Raw genomic sequence first — 17,510 nt, 5'->3', positions numbered from 1 at the left:
CTGTTAATCCCAGCCTCCTAATTTATCACTCACCGGCTCTTTCCCCTTTGATAACCATAAGTCTGTTTCTATGTCTGTGAGTCTATTTCTATTTTGTAAATAAGTTCATTTGTATCATTTGTTTAGATGCCACATATAACTGATATTGTATGATATTTGTCTTTCTCTGTCTGACTTACTTCACTTAGTGTGACAATCTCTAGGTCCATCCATGCTGCTGCAAATGGCATGGTTTCCTTCTTTCTTATAGCTGAGTAATCCTAACTCCATCTCTTAAACCTCTCTTGGCCTCGCCTATTATCACCATCCCTATTATCACTACCCTGGTCCCAGCCCAAGGGATCATCTAGATTTTTTTTCAACTGGACTTCTGCCTCAGCCTCTTAACTGGTTTTTTTGGCCCCTATATTGTCCTGTAAATCCATTTTTTATAGGGCAGGGAACATGATCTTTCTAATCTGCAAATCTGCATTCCTCTGCCTGAAATCCTTCAATGCCTTCCCATTGTTCTAATAAATGCCCATGGCTTATAAAAACCCATTATAGTATGGTCCCTGCTTGCCTCTCAAGCAATCTTTCTCCCCACATGCTCCCACTCTCACTCGTAACACTCTGGTGATTAGAATTCATTGGTTCCTTAAATGTACAATGCTTTCTCTGACCTCTGGGCCACTTTGCATCACATTTCCTCTCCCTGAAGACTCCTTCCAGCTCATCTTGCCTCACCCTTTGCCTTACTACTTACTCTTTAGCCCTTAGATGTCAATTTAACTTTCTCTTCCTCCCAGAAGTCTTCCCTGAACACCAAGTTCAGGTTAAATGTTTCTCTTCTTTGCTTACTTGATGTCATCTACTTACCTCTATGGTACCTCTTATCAAATTCCATTGGAACCGCTTTTTTTTTTTTTATGGTTAGCTCTCTGAAAGCAGGAACCATTATCTGCCTTAGTTATTCCTATATTCCAAGACTGTAATACAGTGCCTGGCACAAGATACATGCTCCAAACAAACCTGACTTGATTAGTGAGTTAATGAATGCTTTGACACAAGCAGTGCCCTCTTCAGAGAGTGTCTTCCTTCTCACCCTTGCTCACTAAGCAAACTCCTGCTCACCGTGCAAGCCCCAATATCATGCCTTCCTGACTCCTTAAGAGAATCACAGGGCACAGATCCCTGTTTCCTTTGTCACCTTCTGCCCCATCATCACTTTTTATCATTTGTTTTGCTGGTGAGTCTGTTTTGCACACCAGACTTCAAATTCTCTCATGGAAGGACCTATAGTTTCTTCTCTATTAGCCTCCATTACTTGGTAGAGAGCATATACTCAAATACTTGCTAAAGGTAGGAGAGAGTACAATAATAAAGCTGGGCCTGATTTTCTTCTGAGGGTGATATGCTTGACTTAAGGTAATTGCAAAATAAGTGTTCTACATGATTTGTTCATGGTTATGTTACTGTAACAAGAGTTTAGCTTACCATGGGTACTAGTCACTAAGTTACAAGATTTGAAGTTCTCTCATTACATTGAAGTTCATGCCTTACCTATGTTCTTTGCTCAGATGTGTTCAAGGCTCCATCATGTGGAATAATCTATGGCCATAATCATATATTCCAAAGCAAGTTTTAGGAAAAAGAGATTCATGGCATCATAAATCATTTGAACCAATTTTGGAAAACATGTTAAAAGGATGCAGGCTGCTCACAGGTCTCTTAATATTTTCCAGGTTGTCCTGTTAGCTCTATGTGAAAAGGGGGTGATGTAGATTTTTACAGGTTAATTATTGAAAGTATCTAGATCAGTGGTTCTACACAGGGTGATTTTGCACTCTGTGAGGAATTTGGCAATGTCTGGAGGCATTTTTCATTGTCACAAGTATGTGGGAGAGTGCTAATTACATCTAGTGGGTAAAGGTCAGGGATGCTGTTAAAATTTCTACAATGCACAGGGCAGCCTCCCATATCAAAGAATTATCCAGTCTGAAATGTCAGTAGTGCCAAAGTTGAGAAACTCTGACCTAGATGAAATAAAAGTCCCACATTTCACTCAAACACTTTCCTCTTCCAGGATAGAACATAAATAATACTCAACTGACACCTAGAAGACCAGAATAAAGTTCCACTCACGTGTTGTCACTCTTATATTTTGATTTTTCACCTTTAAAATGCTATTTTAATATCTATATCATGGGATTGTTATAAAAATTAAATATGATAATGTACAAGAAAACCTTTAGTTCAGTCTGGCAAATAGTAGTTGCTCAATAAATGTTTGTAAAAAACAAGTGCGTGAATACACAGGGAATGTTTGGGGGTTTATGGGGTGCAGGGGAATAGAATTTACCCTGGATAGTTCCTGAGTGTATCACTCTTTTTAGGATCTGTACACACATCACCACTTGTGAGAACACTTTACAGAAGAATTGGCATTGACAAAGACCCAGGGAGGTGTTCATACGTACTTTTTGCTTTTCTCTCTCTATGGCTGCATTGCATTTTTCTATTCCCCAGTTTCTCAAAAAATCTCTGAGATAGCCAAACAGCGTTCCAATTCCATATCCCAAGTAAGTGAAAACCATAACATGTAGAGGTGCTTCCTCAAAGGATTCAACCATTGGCTTATAAAAATTTGAATTTCCATTTTGCTGAAAAGACAAAAGAAAGTGGAAAATTACTACTCTTCCATTACAATAAACTATGATATTAAAAATTTTGGACTTTCGACCTTTTACATTTCAAAGAACATATTTAAGATTTGAAAAACTGCTTGGAGAAAATTGGAAACTGATCATTGAAGAGGGTAATCAGCAATGTACATTTTATTTCACAAATCCTAATGAAATAATTAATTCAGGAAAAAATTCTCAACAGATTCTAAATCCATTAAGTGAAAAATTAATAAGCAATAGGGCTTTTGCAAGATGCCAAAGTATAACCCTATTAGTTACTCCCCAAACACAAACTTGGGGTTACACCTCAGCCAGGTGATCAAATTACATCACAGATGTTAGAACAACTCACCACTGTATGCTCTTGTCGTGTTGTAATATTTAATACACTGATGACATATTTAACCTGAATTTAGTCAAGCTCTAATATCTGACTTCCATTTTACAAGAAATATCAGGTAAATGACTTCATGAGGAAACAGATAATCCACAATGTGGGACTTTTTATATGACAATTGGCTTGGTCTTTAAAAGCAAAACATAAACAAGTGGGACTACATCAAACCAAAAAGCTTTTGCACAGCAAAAGAAATGATCAATGAAATGAAAATGCAACCTACAGAATGAGAAAAAATATTTGCAAACCATATATCTGATAATAGGTTAATACCCAAAATATATAAGGAACTCATACAAGTAAAAAACAAATAATCCAATTAAAAATGGGAGGAGAACCTGAATAGACATTTTCCCAAAGAAGACATCCAAGTGGCTAACAGTTATATGAAAAGGTGCTCAACATCGCTAATCATCAGGGAATGCAAATTAAAATCACAATTAGATATCACCTGACACCTGCTAGCCCGGCTATTACCAAAAAAAAGAGAGATAACAAATGTTGGTGAGGATATGGAGAAAAGGGAGCCCTTGTGGACTGCTAGTGGGAATGTAAACTGGTACAATCATTATGGAAAACTGTATGAAGTTTCCTGCAAAAATTAAAACAATTACCATATGACCCAGCAATCCCACTTTTGGGCATATATTCATAGGAAATGAAATCAGTATCTTGAAGAGATATTTGCACTTCCATGTTCACTGCAGTATTATTCACAGCAGCTAAGATACAGAAATGATCTAAGTGTGTACTGACGGATGAATGGATAAAGAAACTGTGGGTTTTGTACACACACACATGAATATTATTCAGCCACACACACAAAAGAAAATTCAGTCATTTGTAAAACATAGATGAACCTAGAGTATGTTATGCTAAGTGAAACAAGCCAGACTCAAGAAGCCAAATACTGCCTTATCTCACTTATATGTGAAATCTAAAAAAGCTGAACTCACAGAAACAGAGAGTAGACTGGTGATTACCAGACAGTGGGTGGGGAAAACAGGGAGGTGTTGGTCAAAGGGTACAAGCCTTCAGTTATAAGATGAAGAAGTTCCGGGGAGCTAATGTACAGCATGGTACCTATAGGTAGTAATATTGTATAGTATACTTGAAATCTGCTAAAACAGCTCTAAAGTGTTCTCATCACACACACACACACACACACACACACACACACGTAGGTAGGTGAGGTGATAGATGTGTTAATTAGCTTGACTGCGGTAATAATTTCATAACGTATACATATATCAAGTCATGTACACCTCAAGTACATACAATTATTAGTTATTAACTATACCTCAATCAAGCTGGAAAAAAAAAGAGTAAAGAGTGGGGGAGGGAACTTAAGAGACACCCAAGTGCACTGTGTATTCTTTCATTAGATCCTCTTTTTCTGTTTTTTGTAAAAAAAACTGGTTAAAAAAGCATATTTTGAACAACTGTGGAAATCCAAATGTGTACTGGAAATATGTATTATTGAGGAGTTAATTTTGTTAAGTGAGAGTAGTAGTATAGTTATGTGGGAGGATGCTTTAATCTTTGTCAATGCATGCTGAAGGATTAAGGGAGGTGAAGTGTTATAACAGCTCTAATTTTCTTTCAAATGGTTCATCAAAAATTAAACACATACATAAAGCAATTTTGGGAAAATGTTGAATCTAGATGGAGGTTATACAGGTGGGTGATTCTTATATTATTTTTTCATTTTTCTGCATGTTTGAAAATTTTCATAATAAAAAGTCAAAGTAAATATTTCTCTCATTTATTTTAGGTGTCACCATGCCTGTGGAAAGTAGGCTTTTAATATCAAACCATTCTTATTCCTGCTTAATTGATTTTCACATGGTAGCTCAATGTTTGCTCAATGCATTAGTGAATAAATTATTCTTAACACTACTAATTAAGTTTTTGTCTTTAATAAATATTTATACATTTATTCATATTTTTATTTAACAAATATAATACAATCCTTGGATTCCCTATTTCCCAATGAGATGATCCATAAGAAGTGTTTTCACCATTTTTAGTGATTTACAGTGTCATTTGTCTACTAATAATTTATTAATTTAGCTTACACATATATATTTAAAATGATGTATTATATAAAAATTATGTTAATTAGAAATAATGTTTTTGCTACTCTCATACTATAAGCACTATTAGATTCCACAAACACAGTTTTCTAGACTATATTGCCTTTATTTCCTCTATTCTATTTGAGATGCAGTATTTTTGGAATCTGTGTGACAGTCTCTGGAAGTTTTATCCCAAGCCACAAAATATGTGACAATCAAAAAAACAATCTATCTGATAGATGAATATTTTTTATTTATATTACTTGTTTTTAAAGTAACTTTTAAAAAGCCCTTTTATAATGAGATTTTACACTTGAATTGCTCAGTCAAAAGCCCACAAAATATTATTAAATCTTATTAAAATTCCTTAACTCCTTATTATCCATTATATCAGTGTTGTAACTGAGCAGAGCCCTATGCGGCCTTCCCAGAATAGACCCACCGCATGTCATCCACCTGCTGTTTTTCTGTAGGAAAACTTTAGTCAAAGAATAAATTTAATCAGAGAAGTGAGAAAATGCAGAAAGGAAAACAGTCAAGCAAGACAAAATAATAATGCTTTAGTCATTAAACAAACTCAAGGACCTTTAGTTCTTCCTCAAGGACTATAGATAATATTCTGAGCCATGTCCTTTGAGCTGTTTTGCAGATACTGAAGCCCCCAGCAGGTGGGAGAAGTTAGCTGTATGCTGCCCACAAGCACGTAGACCCCAGACCAGTTGGAACCAGGAGGTCGATGATGCTGATTCCTCATTACCTCACCACCGACCAGTCAGAAGAACGACCATGAGCTGACCATGCCCTGCTTTTTGAACACTGTAAGACTTCTCACTACCCCTTCCAGGGTGGGACACACAGTTTGGCAGGCATTAGCCCGCCGTGACCCCCTTTGCCTGGCAAAGCAATTATTTTCTACTTTACCCAAAATTCTGTCTCCACGTTTCTATTCAGCACCAGAGTACAGAGGCCGAGTTTTGGCAACAGTATCTTCTCCAGACAAACCAAGCTAACATTAATGGATGCTGCTTTTGTCTAATATCTTCCCCAAATACTACCGGGTGGTTTAAAATAATTAAAGTGAGAGAGCATTGCATAATATGAGGTCTTGAATGGAAGGTGAAGGAAAGAATATAACAAATACCTTGTATTTGGGAACATAGGGCACTAACTGGATGTCTTGCATGAACCATCAACATGCTAGGTTCTGGGAATTCCAAGATGACAGACCCCGTCCCTGCTCCTGAGTTCTTGACCTCCCTTTACGCCCTCATACCAGTCGTAGGTCTGATGGATGGCCAGTCTTCCTAGTCTAGTGTGAACTTTTGGCTCCCTTCCTGGGTTCTGTTCTGTCTGTGACCTTTGAACTGCATCCATCTCTAGCATGCCTGGTGACTTCCTGGCCCAGTTAAGATCCACCTTCTGGTTCTTTCCACATCATGGGGATACCCAAGGGGCTTCCTTCCTTCCTGGAGTTGTCCAGACTCTAGCAAAAGGGGCTGAGAGCCTCATGAAAAATGTTTGATGAACTTTTGTGACTGGTTCGGTATGAGGTCAAGGAAGAGGTCATGACAGTATCTGCGAGGAGTGTTATAGGAATGTGGATAAGAAGAAAGCGGAGATTAGAAGAAGGACTGCTTGTGGGGGAAGACAATGAGTGTGCACGGGGCCTGCTGAGTTGGGGCGGTGTCTGCTTGCGTAAGTGGGGGTATTTGGGGGCAGTTAGAGATGCAGGAAAAGAGAAAGGCCTAGCTGAAGTATACGATCTATCAACTACTCTGAGGCCCAGCGTGAGCCACGGTTAAAGGCAAATGTGATAAAGCACAAAATAAAAAGAAGAGCAGGAAGCTTGGGACCAAAATTTGGGACCCCCTGATTTTAAGGGCACCGTAGATGAAGAAAGGTGAGTGAAGGGCATCCAGTGTGGGTGACTTCAGAACCTAGATTTAATGTGCTCACAAATGAACCCCTTGGGCTGACTTAGAGGATGGCTAAGTCACATAGGCACATATAAAAAGAGAAACTTCCAGGACATTCAACGCCATCCTGCGAGGATCAGTGGGTTTTCCTCTTTTCCTTACCTGGCCCTGTAGCCAGGTAACTGTCCTTTTCCTAACTGTCTTCTGCTGCCCCCCCCTCTCACCACCACCCCACACACATAGACACCTTGGCTTGCCTAATATCCACTGTTTAAGACCCAGTTCTGGCTTCACTTCTTTTTTTTTTTTCGGTACGTGGGCCTCTCACTGCTGTGGCCTCTCCCTTTGCGGAGCACAGGCTCCGGATGCGCAGGCTCAGTGGCCACGGCTCACGGGCCCAGCCTCTCCGCGGCATGTGGGATCTTCCCGGACCGGGGCACGAACCCGTGTTCCCTGCATCGGCAGGTGGACTCTCAACCACTGCGCCACCAGGGAAGCTCCTGGCTTCACTTCTTAAAAAGATCCAGGCTAGGTGTTATCACTACATAATACCATTATAACACTCACAACATTGTATTACAATACTATTTTTAGGAAGACAAATTATTTAATAAAAGGACAGAAAATAAAGGATCACTTGCAAAAAATAATAGCTTTTATTATCTCTCACTCAGGCCTTTTGAATATTTCAAATATTTTCACACTATTGTCCATTGTGGTGGAGACTGGCTGTGCATCAGACCATTTCCCTCTCCTCTTTCTCATGGCCAGGCTACATGCCCCACGTCCCTTGCAGACACGTGTACGACTGGCCAGTGTGAAGTTGGTAGAAGTGAAATGTGCCATTTCTGTGCCTGGCCCACAAGAGCTTCTCTCACGATCCATCTCTTTCTCTCTTTTCCCTATTGTCATCTGAATTCTGATGGCCAAGGTGACCTTGGAAGCCACACAGTGTCGTCTGCAGAGCTTTGTCAGCCAGGTGCCCTGAATTACCGTGTGGAGCGGAGTCTTCACCTCCTCCCCCTCCAGCTTCCTGCCACTGCCCATAAGACTTAATATGAGTGAGAAATAAACTTCTATTGGGTTATGCCACTGAGATGTGGTGGCTCATTTTTTATGTCATCTAGTATTACCTTAATGAATAGATACTATAAGAATTATGTTAAAATTCTTTCATGTCTAAATCTTGTTTAGAAGCGTTTGGAAGAAGTCTGAGAACTGAGTTACCTCCCCAAGCAAAAGGGTGCATCAGGACCTGTCTGCACTGGCCAACATTCAAATTTAAATCTGGGGAATGTAAACTGGTGCAGCCACTATGGAAAACAGTATGAAGGTTCCTCAAAAAACTAAAAATAGAACAACAATATGATCCAGCAGTCCCACTCCTGGGTAATTATCCAAAGAAAATGAACACTGATTTGAAAAGATATATGTACCCCAATGTATGAGTGTTTCTCTCTCTCTCTCTATATATATATATAAACAGAATATTACTCAGCTATAAAAACATAATGAAATTTTGCCATTTGCAACAACATGGGTAGACCTGGAGGATATTACACTTAGTGAAGTAAGTCAGACAGAGAAAAACAAATACTGTATATTCTCATTTATATGTGGAATCTAACAAAATAAAACAAATGAATATAACAAAACAGAAATAGACTAATAGATACAGAGAACAAACTAGTGGTTACCAGTGCAGTGGGGAGGGGCAAGATAGGGGAAGGTGATTAAGATGTATAAACTACTATGTATGAACTAAATAAGATACAAGGATGTAATGTACAGCACAGGGAATATAACTGATATTTTATAATAACTTTAAATGGAGTATAATTTATAAAAATATCAAATCATTATGTTGTACACCTGAAACTAGTATAGCATTGTAAATCAACTGTACTTTAATTTAAAAAAAGATAGAATGGGATCATCAATCAGTCAATCAATAAATCTGGTGAAGTTGTCAAAGATTCAATTGTTGAGTTATTGAGCATCTCTGAGTGTTAGGTGGTGCATGACAGAAAGAAATACAGAAGTCAGCGAGAGAGACAGACAGATTATAAACATGGAACTTTTTGAGGGGACAAGTTCTTTATGTATTAACTATTCCAACCTTTCTTTGTAGTGATGCCCAAGTTCAGTCGTTGAGAGGCTCAGTTGTTTTCCCATGGTTTTCCCATCCACCACCAGAGAAGTTAGCAAAGAGGTCAGGGAAGCCCGTGAAGGGTCCCACCTTCCACACTTCCAGATTGGGAAGTCAGGGATTCACAGAAAAGGCAGGATGGCTTGGAGAGGACTAAATGGAGTCCCTAGCAGTGTGCCCCATGAAAATCTGCTGTAGGACTGAGTGAATGGGAGAGAAAAAGAGAGCCAAGGCTGGAAAATGTTGAGGAAGGAGGTGAGGGCCTTCCAGGACAGGAGAACCAGCATGGGCACTTGTTAGTGAGTAGAAACGAGAGGAACGGGACCATGCAAGGACTTCTGGCTGGACCTCATGTGTTGCCTGCTTGGAGATGTGGTGTGTAGTGCCTGCTGAAATTGAACAGGCCTTCTCTGCAGGATAAGCCAGACTTTCTGTTTCAAAGAGAAGTGAAAAAGAAATGCAGGGAAGAAAGGTTTGTAGGATCCTACCTGGGATGACAGCGGGGGTGGAGGCCCTAAAGTCAGTTGGACATAATTGAACTTTGGAACAAAGTGGCTGTCCTTCACCACCCTGCAATGACTGCAATCTTCTAATTTTACTCACAACCAGCTGGATCACTTGAGAGGCACAGAGCTTTTCTGAAGTTATCCTGATAAACCAGAGAAAACAATGCATTGTTGCTTTAATATCATTGAAATTAACTACTACCTGCTATCTTCTTGTTCAGTTATGATGTTCTCAGTCCAGGTGAGAACAGCGCTTATCTCTGAGGTGCTCAAAGCTTTTGTGGCCATGATTTTATTTACTTACATGGTATTCCTAAGAGGTAGGTTGTGGATAGCTGTGATAGAATTACCTTCACTTAATAAGATAGTCACAGGGCATTAGGCAATTTCCCCAAGGTTATAAAGCAGGCAAAGTCAGGATGAAGTTGAATTTCTCAAGTGCACAGCACCAGGGTTGAATCAGAAAGAAGCTCTAAGTTAGATCTTTGAGATGTGACAGATTGGAACATGTTTCAGAAATAGCCATGGGGCTGACTCCTTGTCCTTCCCAGGTGGGTACTGGCAGCTGTCAACACTCATGGGACGGCTGACTACCATGTGCATGTACCTGTGCTAGGCACTGGGTCATTCAGGTAGTTTCTCTTATGGCTTCCATCCCCATGGAACTCATGGACTAAGGTGGGGATAAAACGTGTGTACAGAAATACAACTCTTCAGGATTAGCGAGCAAGAAGTCTCCAGTGGCAACATCCCAGAAGTCTAATGTCATTCCATATTTATACATTTGTTCATTTTTTTCCTTCCTTTATTTATTTACGTTTTTAATTGCAGTATAGTTGATTTACAGTGTTGTGTTAATTTCAGCAAAGTGCTTCAGTTACACACACACACACACACACACATTATATCTATTCTTTTTCACATTCTTTTCCATTTTAGGTTATTACAAGATATTGAATATAGTTCCCTGTGCCATACAGTAGGTCCTTGTTGGTTATCTATTTTATATATAGTAGTGTATATCTGTTAATTCCAAACTCCTAATTTATCCCCCCCCCCACATTTCCCCTTTGGTGACCATGTTTGTCTTTTATATCTGTGAGTCTATTTCTGTTTTGTAAATAAGTTCATTTGTATCCTTTTTTTAGATATCACATATAAGCGATATCATATGATATTTGTCTTTCTCTGTCCTACTTCACTTAGTATGATCATCTCTAGGCATATTTGTTCATTCATTCATCCAACAAATACATATTGAGTACGTACTCTGTGCTAGCTGCTGCGCTCTGTCCAGGTGACACAGTGGTGACCAGGAAGGACAGAACCCCTGACCTCATGACACTCATAGTCTATATGTGGACCGTCCAATACAATAATCATTAGCCACATGTGGCTACTTACATTCAAACTTAAATCATTCAAGTTAAATACATTTAGAAATTTAGGTTATCAGTTGCATAAGCCACATTTCAAATGTTGGACAACCACACGTGGCTGGTGGCTACCTTACTGGGTGGGACAGTCACACAGTATTTCCATCATCACAGCAGGTTCCGTTGTTCCGAGGTCTGCAAATTATGGCCCACAAGCCATATCTGGCCTACCCCTTGCTTTTGCTATTTTCTTTCAAAATAAAGTTTTATTGGAACACAGTGACACCCGTTTGTTTATTGTTGTCCATGGCTGCTTTCACACTGCAAAGGCAGAGTTGAGTAACTGAGACAGGGACTTCGTGTTCCAAAGAACTGAAAATATTTACTGTCTGGCCCATTACAGAGAAAGTGTGCCAGCCCCTGGTCTAGATGAAAATACAGACCAGAGCAAATACTTACAAAAAGGGAAATGAAGGATAAGTCAGGGACCTATGGAGCGGACAGGATGGGATCTGGCCTAGTCCAGGAAAAGAGAAAGGCCTCCCTAAAGAAGATGATGCTTAAAATAAGATCTGAATAGTCAGTAGGAGTTGATGAGGTGCAGTATTCCCAGCAGGAGGAAGAACCCAAAGAACTGTGGGGAGGGAAGCGGGTAGGGTGGTGGGCTGGCAGGTGTAGTGAGGGGGCAGGCATGGCTGTAGGTCAGTTCTAAAAGGGGAACTCCATCCACTTTGTCCATCATTAGTACTCCAGGGCTTAGAAGGGCATCTGATACGAAGTAGGTATCCAATAAATCTGTGATGAATCAACGGATGAATCAGCGGGGAGGTTGTGCGGAGCTCGTAAACTGAGCTTAGGACCACAGCCTTGATCCTGACAAGGGAAGCCATTGACGAGCTGTAAGCAAATGCCAGTCTAAAAACCTGATCTGATATGTGTTTTCAAAAGGCCCCCTGCAAAACCATGCATGTGAATGGGTCTTCAGGGAGCCTTGACATACCAATGATTCACAGTGATTCATGGCTGTATGGTCGGTAATTTTGAGAAAGATAAATATCATATGATATCTCTTATATGCAGAATCTTAAAAAAGATTATACAAATGAACTTATTTGCAAAACAGAGCTCACAGACTTAGAGAATGAACTTATGGTTACCGGGGGAAAAAGGGTAGGGGGTGGAGGGATAGATTGGGAGTTTGGGATTGACATATACACACTGCTATATTTAAAATAGATAACCAACAAGGACCTACTGTATAGCACAGGGAACTCTGCTCAATATTCTGTAATAACCTAAGTGGGAACAGAATTTGAAAAAGAATAGATACAAGTATATGTATAACTGAATCACTTTGCTGTACACCTGAAACTAACATACCATTGTTAATCAGCTATAATCCAATATAAAATAAAATAAAGTTTCTCTTGTATCCCTTGCAGAAGAATATTTGATGAAACATACTCGTTCCATTGATCCTGAACTTTTGAACCTATGACCAAAAATCAAAAGGAAAGCGTTTCTTGAGCTGCATGAGAACGAAGCAACACCAGAGACGTGCTCTGCCATGGAAGTGAGGTGTGTACCGTAGCATCTCCTTCCCGCGCCAGGCAGCTGGTGACTCATAGGTGAGTTAAAAAAGGGTGGGGCTCTGGAAGCACACAAAACGTGGCTGGCTGAGCTCAGGGGACTGAACTTGGATTAGAAACAATGGTTTTTCTCTTTGAATCAAATTGAAACAATTTCTTCTTGCACCTTGATGATGCTGAACTACCATCTCTGGACCCCAACCAAAACTTCTCATCCCCTGAACATGGACCAAAGAGTGCCTGCCGTTCAACAACCTGAAGGAGCAGAAAATCCACCTACCCAGAAAGAGAGAAAGTTGCCGAGGATTCCATTGTTCTTCCTTCCCTGTGTGTTTATCAGGATTTGGCTCATGGCTGTACAGACCTATTCTCCTTGCCTCCTTCCCTCCTCTGCCTATCACCCTATAAAACCACTCACAATTTATGCACATCAAGAGCAGCCTAGGTTCATCTTCAACCTATAACCTGACTCATCTTTTGCTTGCCTTTGAAGACAGAATGTGTCCTTAAAGAGATGATGCTTAGCTGAATGTATACAGTTTTTTTGGCTGGAATCTTTGGTGTTCATGGAAGGCAGAGCATATTTGATTTTCCATGAAAATGTTTTGCTTCTTGGGAAAGTAAGCATAATGTCTCCAAACAACCAATTGCCCAAGAGTATGACAACATAACAATTTGTTTCTTTGCTTCCAAAACATCTGATAACATCCATGGTCACAGCTATAATTATCTGATTAACTTTTCTTACGTGGCATATAATGTTGAAAAAAAAAGTAACTTCTCCCAGAGCAGTGCTAGCCTTGACTAATTTTTACCTGTACTCCTGAATCAACCATTTAAAAATTCCAGGCATTTTTTTTTTAGCCATCATAATTTATGAGCCTTAAGTAATGGCTGGGTGCAAGGCATGGGTCATCTGATTGGTATAAAGATTGATATTACACTTAAAAAGAGAAAACTGACATTCGTGACCTATTTATTTCAGCCATTGTATCATTTTCCCAGGTCACTATGTGGAGAACTTCTGTATCTTAGTCTGTAGACACCTGATTCAGTGGTTTTGCAAAGAACTGACCGATGGGAAGCCATCAGTCAGATGGGAAGCCATCTAATGCCAGCCCCTTTTGCATAAACTTACAAACCAATCAGTCAAATCTTAACATCGGTTGTGAGATTTTCCCAAGTACCCCTAAGTTATTTGCATGGTTTGGCAAAAGCTGTTATTGCCAAGGGCTCCTTCGGGGTTTGTTTTGGATTCTGTACAATGAAAAGCAGTATTGTGTAGAGGCTCTAGAAACTGGCAGTGGACAGGTGTGTGTCTTGCCCTGGATTGGCCATTTTGAGATATGGGCAAGTGTGCCTCAGTTCTGTTCTCTATTCTATTAAGTGAGAAATGTGCCGCTAAGATCTAGAAAATGAGATAACATGCTTCTCTGAGATCTGAGATCATTTCTGCCATGATTATTCCAGTATTTGAGATGATCTGGAGCCTAGTTTCCTTCAGACTATCAGAGTAGGTGACTGGGAAACATGCCATGTTGCAAGACCTAAGAATCCTTAACGCATCATCAATGTCATTGCCTCCGGGAGACTCAGCAAAGGAACCAAGAAATTAATTGACTTGTGCTCCCCTGCTGGGTCTGGAAGCAAGCTTTCAGGATGGCCTGTGTTTGAAAATGAAGTTGAGGCTGTACAAGGGCTCAGAAGAAGGTAATTCTGGGGAGTACACATGCTACATGCCCTGAGGATGTAAAGACAAAGGTCAGTGATTTTTAAAGAAAGATTTATAGGAAGTTGTGCTGTCTGGTGTGCCGTGTAAAATCACTTTGCTGCCTGGCTATGGAAATCTAAGGTAGAAACGAACATTTTACGAGACTTTTAGAATCTTACAGATTTCTAAAACTTACTAAAACTGACTCCCAAATCTGCTCTTCTGAGTAAGTGTAATAACCAAAATAGCACTTTTTCTCTTGCTGTGAATTAATCTGCTGAGGAATAGAGGTGCTGATTTTTTTTTTTTTTTTTACTTCCTATCTGTTCTTGTAAAGGAACAGTTGACAGAGCTGTATGCACTGAGTAAGGGCTTGAAAAATACCTACATATCCAGTCCTTTGAGACATTCCTGAACTTAGAGTTAAAAATGTCTGGGATTCTTGTCCAGCTCTGTCCCCATCATCCTTGTGTCTTTGGTCTCATTATCTTTCTTAGCTCTGTTTTGTTCATCCCAAAATGGGTCAGTAGCACTCAATACTTCACAGCATTGCTGTGAGAGTCCAACGACACGTTGGATATAAGGATCATTATAGTTGATGCTGAAGGTTAAAGGGGCAAAACATTGGTTGCTTTTTAAAGAAATCATTCTAAGCCATGCATGCGCCACCATATTTACTTCTTACAACGACTCTATTGGTCAGGCACTACTATTATCCTCATCTTCCAGATAAGGAAACTGAGGCACGAGATTAAGCTGCTTGTCCAAGGTCACAGAGCGACCGATGTGAAGCTGAAATTCAAGCCCAGGCAGTGCGAAGGGGAGGCCCTGCTCCCAACCTCTATATGATGGTTCAGTTTACTAGGACAGTAGGGCAGGAGATGGCAACAATTTATGTGATATTAGGGGTCAGAAAGTCCTCCTATTACTTGCCACCCGTGTGGGTGATTATCTGACCTCTTTGAAACTTGGGTCCTTATACGTGAAATTTGAAAACAATAGGTGAGAATTAACAATACTTCAAAAAGCGTAAATACGTGGAGGGACCTTGTGTGTGGCAGCAATCATTAACTGTAATTAATACTGATTTCTCTGACGTGCTTTTCTAAGATAGGCAAAGAAGGAGGCTTTCTCCACGTGGCTCTTATTTTGGGAAATAGGAGAGGTCTTTACATCTTCCATGAGACAAATGCAACTTTGCATCATCAATTTTGAAATTGAAGCTAAAGAATTTGCAATAGCAGATACCACTCTGAGCCATCAAATACTGTAGTCCCTGGCTGTTTGCTTTCACAGGTTGGAGGTTTCAGAAACAAATGCACCTTTCCAGAAAGGGCCTTGGTCTGGGTATCAAGAGACAAGAGTGGGGGAGTGTGCCTCACACTGGTGTGACCTCTGAGACAGTCACTTCATTTTGTTGAGCCTCATTCCTCCATGTGTAAGAAGACAGGGCATGGTATGGAATTTTAAGAATTTCTACAGTGAGTTCCCTTCCTGCCAGCTGGATTATACTCCAGACAAAAAGGGAAAATGGCTCTTGAACCCGTCAGAATTTTAGGTGTACAACAGGGGAGTTTCTCGAGTGAGGTAGCCTCCTGCTGAGTCTTTCATCTCATAGATGAATTTACACTTGATTCAGCTCACGGTTTTATAAAATCTTTGCACAGTCAAAACTATATAATGAAACCTTTCCCAGCAAGAAAAATCGAAAGGTAGTGTAGGTCAAAATTCATTGAATGGAATTATCTGCACATTTTGTCTCAAAAGAAGAAAAAAGAAAGAACGATGGACAAATATTGAAATCTGGTTAATAATTTGCATGTGGAAGGGTTTAGGGGTGAAGTCTATTGATTCTCCAACTTTCTTTGAAATGCACCAAACATATGGTTTGATGGATGAATAGAGGGACGGACAGACAGACAAACGTGTGATGAAACAAATATAGTAAAATGTTAACTGCAGTTTCTAAGTGGTAGGTATATGAGTATTCAGTGTAGAACTCTTTAATTTTTCTGTAAGTTTGCAAATATTTACAATAAAATGTTTGAGGAAAAGGCTTTTTTTTTTTTTTCTAGTGATAAAGACATAGACCCTGGGGTCAGTCTGCACTAACTAGAGGTTTAATCTTAGACAAACTTACTTAACTTTTCTATGACCAGTTGCCTCATATAAAAAATAGGGATAGTAATAGTATTAAAGTCACAACGTTGTGGGAATCAAATAAGTTTGTATTTAGAAAGTTCCTAGCATATAGTGTGATGGAAAATTTGTTAAATGAAATTTTAAAAATCATTTCATATACAGGGTCATGAATGGGGAAGCAGATTATTCTGATTTTTCTTGGACATTCAACCCCGAGAATGCAGAATTTTATTAAAACCAGATGACAGGTCTATATAACTTGAGGTATTAATCATTTTCCTTCTAATCCAAGCATATTTCATCTCCTATTAAGAGGTAGTAGAATCATCAGGATAAATCAATAATATTTAATTTCTATTTTCATCTCCTTCAAAAAGTTCCACCTCCTTAAAGCATATTCCCTGACCCCAAACTTAGAGTATACATAATATCTGGATATCGATATAAAAGCACGTAGTTACCTGGTCACACAAAAATCTAGTGATTTAGTGATTTTTAAAAAGAAGGCAGTGAATAGTAGTCATGTTCTCCAACAAAGGGTGGGAAACCTTTAATTAATATTAGGTAAATTACTAATAAATTAGTAATTAATTAGTGTATTAATTAATAAGAGGTTATACACCTTGAAATCTGCAAGAAGCTTGTGTACCATATGAGTGGGGCTTTTCAGTCTTTTAAAGAACCAGGCCTGTGGACAGCAAATGGCAATTGAAATAAACAAAACAAACTGAAATCCGAGTTTTAACAAACACTAGATTAGTAAAAACAGGTGGTCTTTAATCATTGCACAACTATTTTTGAGCACCTATTGTGTACAGGCTCCGGTATATGTTCTGGGGATTTGGCAGTGAGATAGAAATCTCTGCCTGGGTGGAGTTCCCATTCTAGAGCCAGAGGCAGACAATAGATAGGAAATAAATTCAAGTGTGTGTGTGTGTGTGTGTGTGTGTGTGTGTGTGTGTGTGTGTGTGTGTGTGTGT

General features: G+C 39.5%; 1 protein-coding gene across 1 annotated transcript in view; it reads right to left on the bottom strand.

Moving 5' to 3' along the window:
* The window catches only part of SPTLC3 (serine palmitoyltransferase long chain base subunit 3), a 133,630-nt gene that overhangs the window by 109,294 nt on the left and 6,826 nt on the right, over nucleotides 1-17,510 (bottom strand). Inside the window, exon 3 of the mRNA XM_029222292.1 lies at nucleotides 2,460-2,642. Within this exon, the coding sequence (XP_029078125.1) occupies nucleotides 2,460-2,642 (183 nt within the window). The remainder of the gene's footprint in view (nucleotides 1-2,459; nucleotides 2,643-17,510) is intronic.

This window comes from Monodon monoceros, unplaced genomic scaffold (genome assembly GCF_005190385.1).
Source record: "Monodon monoceros isolate NGI ecotype Baffin Bay Population unplaced genomic scaffold, NGI_Narwhal_1 Super_Scaffold_13, whole genome shotgun sequence".
In the NCBI taxonomy this organism is placed as follows: Eukaryota; Metazoa; Chordata; class Mammalia; order Artiodactyla; family Monodontidae; genus Monodon; species Monodon monoceros.
This window is presented reverse-complemented; position numbering and strand designations above follow the sequence as displayed.